General features: G+C 37.2%; 1 protein-coding gene across 1 annotated transcript; it reads left to right on the forward strand.

The window, feature by feature from the left end:
- The first annotated feature begins 2,870 nt into the window (after positions 1 to 2,870).
- On the forward strand, positions 2,871 to 6,257 carry LOC125672921 (uncharacterized). Its single transcript, XM_048909128.2, has 3 exons — positions 2,871 to 3,308; positions 3,457 to 4,515; positions 4,845 to 6,257. Exons 1-3 carry the CDS (start codon positions 2,871 to 2,873, stop codon positions 6,255 to 6,257), a joined length of 2,910 nt encoding a protein of 969 aa, XP_048765085.2.
- The last annotated feature ends 398 nt before the right edge of the window (positions 6,258 to 6,655 follow it).

Consider the following 6,655-nt stretch of genomic DNA (forward strand, 5'->3'; position numbering starts at 1 on the left):
ACACTAATTGTGCCAAAAATGAACCATTTGATATTAACTATAACAAGCCCTTTTGATGAATCCATTAAGAAATTTGAAAAGTTGGATCAGAGGATTAATCACAGCTCATAATTCTAAATGGAAAATGTTGTTTGAAACTGAGTTTGGAATTTCAATTTAAGGCGTTCTGAACTTTGGCTCAAATTACTTAAAGTTGTTAAAACACAAAACAAGTAACAAATTTTGGATCGATACTCTGCAAAGCTGGATTAATATAAGTAATGCTGACAAATACAATCGTCAAAATATTGCATGTGATCATCTGTGGTGTAACCCAGATCTAAAAATTGATGAATTACAAATACTCTGTAAAGAGTTCTCGAAGGATAATATAATGTACATTGGTGACCTACATGTATGTAATATGGACATTTCATTTACCGGTATGTCATTTACAGAATTTAAAGAGATGTCTACAGGAAAAGAAAACTTCCTCCAGTTTTCAGGTCTTGTTACAGCAATAAAGAAATATATACTGTTAAAGGTTAAAATAATGAAATGGTAAGGGCGCTATCATAATTCAGTATTTTGATAATCCGGATGGCGTGTCTCCCATGAATTAAAAAAATACTCTGCTTAGTATAATCATGATATTATATTCTTTAGATACATGCAGCGACCCTTCAAGTAAGTGCATTTCTTTACGTTTTTACACATGTAATTTATCTATGTTCTTTGATTTTTGTGACGTTTTACCTCTTGATTCCAAAACACTTTTTCTGACAAGGTAGCCAGCATGGACATCATCTTTCCTTGTCCTTAAATTCACTAGTGGGTCTTCATCATAATCTTCATAGGGAGGGACATCGTTGTCAGTGTGAAAATCAGCACTTAAATCTGTCTTATTCATCAGCTTATCTCTGCGACAACGTAAGAGAGTGTCGGGCGGTCTATCCAGAGTTTCAGAGCTAACACTTGACGCTGCACGGTCAGCTGGTTTATGGTAAATGCGCCCTATAAATGGATTGGATTCTGGAGTGCGCATTATCCAGTTTGCACTTTTATCCTCCTGATTTCTGGATTCATTGGAAAGACTTTCATAATGGTCACTTTCGTCAGAACTTCCAGTTGGATCAGACCTTTGTGCCATCTTGTACTCCTGTTAACTCTTCAAACTGGAAGCAGAATTCGGGATTTTATCAATCACATATAAAATCTTTAACTACTTATTACCATTAATATCGGCATTTACCTAATCACGTGTACATTGGTAAATAATGAGAAGCCAGTGACACGTTTCAATGTCTATCGGGTTCATCATTACAAAATATTTTATTCAATTGAATTTAAAAACCATAAAAAGAACTTCCCGATATATTTGTATATGGACTTGAATTTTTTTAAAGTTTTTTTTGCCCAGTCCTCAGAACCAGAAAATAATTTAACCTAGATTTTAATCTACAGTGTAATGTTTTAACTTTTAATCAATTCATCAGTCTGGATAATTGACTCTGACAAGAGAAACATTAACTCCGCACAGACTCCGATTAAATGGACATTGTCTATAATAGTTAAAGTCATGTATGCCAATTATTCTTCAGTGCTGTTAACCCAGAGCCTGGGTATTGTTTAAGTATCATTAATAGATTTGTAGTGCAAGCAATCACAAATGTTGTTTTTCCTTGTGTGAAACAAGAAACATTATAATGGCGACGAGAATACATTTTCAATAAGAAAATTTTAGCGGAATAGATCTGGAATTATCAATAATGGCGACAGGATTACCATCCTTTCTAAGGTTTGATGTCTGTGATCCTCGGGCTTGGGGTAATTTATGGAGTGGAGTGGAGTGGAGTTGTGGAGTCATGGAGTGGAGTCCATGAATAAAATTCATGTTTATCGTATATAGGATAAACATTTACAAACCACAACACAGGACTTTGATAGAATTGCTTACAAATAAAATAAAAGAATTAACATGCATTACTGAAGGAATTAACTGACCATGATTTTGCAACTCTTAACCAGAAATTAATATAGCATTAGCGTAATTTGACTATTAGCATAAAATAATTGCACTTGAATTATGGCCCTGCTAATTATGCAACATAACTATAGCCAAACAAATAAAATAAGTTTTAAAAATCATTTAATGTCTTAGCCCCTCTTACACTGCTGTGGAGAGAGGCTAAACCCCTTCCATTTTAATCTGTCTCATGTGCTACCCAATAAAATACTAGATTTACTTCTGTCAATTTATCAATAATATTGATATGTTATATCAATCTATAATTCATAAAAAAAATACTCAGTTATTTTAATAAAAACTCATGAATAGGAAATGCCATTGCCAAAGCCATGCAGTGCACAGTGTTAAAATGATGAAGGGATTATCTGGCATTGCAGGTCATAGATCTGACCTCATTGTTAGCGCTTGTGACAGAAAAAATTTCCTCACACCTAAGGAGATGAAGGGGCTTTGACAGATGTGTGTGCAACTAATGTAGAACAAACAGATTGAACCAAATTCCAGCACACCCATTTGTACCGGATGGGGGTGTTGAGAGTTACATTACTCTAAACTAAAGAGTGGCGGTTGGGGGATACATGTAATACTGATAATAATGCACAGAGACACCTCTCCATGACTCCACTCCGCTCCACTCCATAAATTACCCCAAGCCAATAACTCGTGCCGATCGTAAAAGAGCAATGCTTTTGCATTATGCGGGAGAAGATGTATTTAGCATTTTCGACACTCTTGCAGATACGGGAGATGTAACGACTACGAAATAGCAAAAACAAAACTGGAAGAACATTTCAACCCTAGGAAGAACTTAGAATACGAAATTTATAAATTCAGGCAGGCTAAACAAAACGTTGACGAAAAAATGGATGCGTTTCATACACGATTACGACATCTCGCCGAACATTGCGAATTTGACGACACAGAGAGAGAAATAAAGTCTCAGATAATCCAAGGTTGTGAATCGTCAAGACTAAGGAGAAAAACGTTACGGGAACCTGATATCTCCTTACAAAACATTCTTGATTCAGCGAGGGCAATGGAAATTTCTCAACTTCAAGCTTCCGGTATGGAGGAACAAAAGGACACAGTGAACACAGCCAAGTATAAACCAATAAAACACAAGAAACAATTGCAAGTTAAGAAGTCGACAACTTGTTTCAATTGTGGAAAAGCATGGCCACACAAAGATCATCCGTGCCCAGCGAAGGACAAGGAATGTCACAAATGCAAGAAAACTGGACATTTTGTAAAGCTCTGTAAATCAGAAAAACAGAAAACTCGTCCACAAAAAGAGAAACGGGTAAAACAAAGGTTAACAATGTGGATGACCTCAGCAGTGATGATGAATATACTTTCAGTGTATCCGAATCGCTTGCGCAAAAATTGCCAATCACAACTGTAAAAATAAGCAAATTTCAAACAAAAGTTCTGGTTGATTTCGGTGCTAGCATCAACATTCTAGACAACGAAACATTTGGGAAATGGACAAAAATAAGAAAATCAAACTGGAAAAAGCTACTAGCAAGATTCTCACATACGGCTCAACGTCTAAACTTCCGGTCAAAGGAAAATTTCTAGCCGAGATCGAATCAAAGGACAAGACCACTAGCGCTTATGCTTATGTTTACGTTGTGGAAGGATCCAGTGGATCATTACTAAGCTGCGCCACTGCTCAGGAACTTGGGTTAATGAAACAGTGCTTAAATGTTGTTTCACATGAAGAGATCTTGGAGGAATTCAATGATAGATTCCAAGGTATTGGTAAACTGAAGAACTACAAAGTCAAACTTCACATTGACGAAACCGTCAAACCAGTTGCGCAACCTCACAGGCGTATACCGTTTCATATCCGCAAAAAGGTGGAGCAAGAACTACAAAATCTGGAGGATTTAGATATTATAGAAAAAGTAGAAGGGCCGACACCATGGATTTCCCCCATAGTAGCAGCACCCAAACCAAAAGACCCTGACAAGGTACGAATTTGTGTTGATATGAGACAAGCTAATAACGCTATACACAGAGAGCGTCACGTAATGCCAACTGTTGATGACATGATCAACGACCTAAATGGTGTAAAAGATTTATCAAAGCTCGACTTGAATTCAGGTTATCATCAACTTGAATTAGCGCCCGAATCCCGCTATATCACTACGTTCTCCACACATGTTGGATTGCGAAGGCATAAGCGATTAAACTTCGGAATATCGTCTGCTGCAGAAGCATTCCAAGTAATAATTCAACAAGTTATAGAAGGGATCGATGGAGTGCGCAATCTCAGTGACGATATCTTTGTTTTTGGGAACACACAGGAGGATCACGATAGAGCTTTAAGAAGTGTCCTGACCAGATTGAGGGATAAGAACATAACACTGAACAAAAGAAAGTGTGAATTCAACGGATTTGTATTTTCGGGAAATGGAATATCAGCAGACCCAGCCAAGGTTGAAGCAACCAAAAATGCAGAGAATCCGACAAATGCATCGGAGATGCTAAGTTTTCTTGGTATGGTAAATTACTGTTCCAGGTTTATACCAGATTTTGCTACTGTATGTAAAACTTATACGATACCAATTTTGATGCACCAGATGCGCATTTCGACAAAAAATGTCTCTTCCGTGATGCTCAACCGAAATATGTAAGCCGCTACGCGACCTGACAAGAAAGAATCAAAAATGGATTTGGACAAACGAACATTCAAATGTCATGAAGACACTAAAGGATGTCATTACAGATAAAACTCGTACTTTGATCCGACGAAGAAAACTGAAGTAATTGTAGATGCAAGTCCCGTAGGACTCAGTGCAATCTTGTCACAATACGATGAAAATAACAACAGGAAGATTATTGCGTATGCCAGCAAAACTCTATCACCAGTAGAGCAAAGATATTCACAAACGGAAAGAGAAGCTTTAGCTATCGTCTGGAGCTCTACTTGTTTGGTCAAGAATTCAGGTTAGTCACCGATCACAAGCCACTTGAGCTAATATTTGGAAACCCGAATTCCAAACCTCCAGCGAGAATTGAAAGATGGGCTTTACGTTTACAGCCATATAATTTCAAAGTAGTATACAAACCAGGAAAATCTAATCCGAGTGATTACATGTCACGTCATCCGATTCATCAAACAGAAATCAGAAGTTTAAGAGCATCAAAGGTTGCAGAGGAATATATCAACTTCACAATAAGTAGCGACATACCAAAGTCAATGAAATTGAATAAGTTTAAGACTCACACCGACAAAGATCCGATGCTACGAGAACTACGATCATCGCTGGAATCTGGAGATTGGACAAAATTTGCAAAAAGTAAGACTTCCGATTGGAAATCTTTTTATAAACTTAGAGATGAATTTACACTCGCCGATACAGGTATCATCTTGAAGAATACACGAATTCTTACACCAAAGTCGCTCATAAAACGAGTAGTTGAACTAGCTCATGAGGGTCACCAAGGGGTGGTGAAAACAAAATCATTTTTGCGTGAAAAGGTCTGGTTTCCAGGAATTGATAAAATCGTAGAATCCACAATCAAATATTGCATCCCGTGTCAAGCAACGGTAGAGACAAAACGCATAGAACCATTACAGATGTCACCGCAACCAAGTGGACCGTGGACTGAAGTTTCGATGGACTTCTGTAGACCATTTCCATCAGGAGACTATTTGATGGTAGTCATTGATGAATATTCGAGATATCCAGTCGTGGAAATCTTGAAATCAATTTCAGCAAAGTCCGTGATGACAAGGTTTGACAAAATATTTGCTGAATTTGGAATTCCGTGTACTTTGAAATCAGATAACGGACCGCAGTTTAATGGATCAGAATTTAAACAATTTGCTGAATATCTGGGTTTCAAACACAGAAAAATCACACCGCTATGGCCTATGGCGAATGCAGAGTCTGAAAGATTCATGAGAACCATAGAGAAAACCATTAGAGCTTCAAACGTGGAAAGTAAAAATTGGAAACAAGAAATACACACGTTTTTAAGGAATTATCGAGCTACACCACACTGCACGACGAAACTGTCACCATTCGAGATTCTATTTGGACGCACGTTGAAAACAAAGTTAGATGTTGAAATCCTTACCGAAAGAAAAGGAGAAGAAATTGAAACGAAAACTGACATTCGTAAAAATGATGAAAAAGCTAAGATGCAAATGAAGCAGTATGCTGACAGCAAATCCGAAGCCAAGTTTGAAAGAAAACAATCTCGAGATAGGAGATTATGTACTCGTAAAATAAAATAAAACGAACAAAACACCCTACAATCCAAACTCAATGGAAATCATAAACAAAAAGGGGACATTGATTACAGCACAAAATTAATGACCGTGAAATTACAAGAAATTCAAGTCACGTCAAGGAAGTAAATACTGAAGCAATAAACGATCGTGAAATTGACAATGCAGAAGATAAGAGCTATGATATTCAAACCAAACTCAATCCGAAACCGCCATACGAGTTATGAAGGTCAAGAAAAGCGCCGAAACATCTGGAAGATTATGTATGGAATGAGAGTACCAAACCCCCGTATGCGTAACCCGGACGCAGGAGTGAAATTATTTGGAATTGAAAGAGGTTCAAATTATAGAGGTTCAAATTAATTATCAGGATGAAAACTTATCGCACAAAATCGAGAAATGAC

The sequence above is a fragment of the Ostrea edulis genome, chromosome 4 (assembly GCF_947568905.1).
Source record: "Ostrea edulis chromosome 4, xbOstEdul1.1, whole genome shotgun sequence".
NCBI classification, from domain to species: Eukaryota; Metazoa; Mollusca; class Bivalvia; order Ostreida; family Ostreidae; genus Ostrea; species Ostrea edulis.

Excerpts from the sequence above, each read along its gene's own strand:
- LOC125672921 (XM_048909128.2), top strand. The coding sequence starts at position 2,871 with ATGGATGCGTTTCATACACGATTACGACATCTCGCCGAACATTGCGAA. Across the intron at positions 3,309-3,456 it reads GTCCACAAAAAGAGAAACGG|CATCAACATTCTAGACAACG; the intron begins GTAAAACAAAGG and ends TTTCGGTGCTAG. Across the intron at positions 4,516-4,844 it reads TGCTAAGTTTTCTTGGTATG|GAAGATTATTGCGTATGCCA; the intron begins GTAAATTACTGT and ends AAATAACAACAG.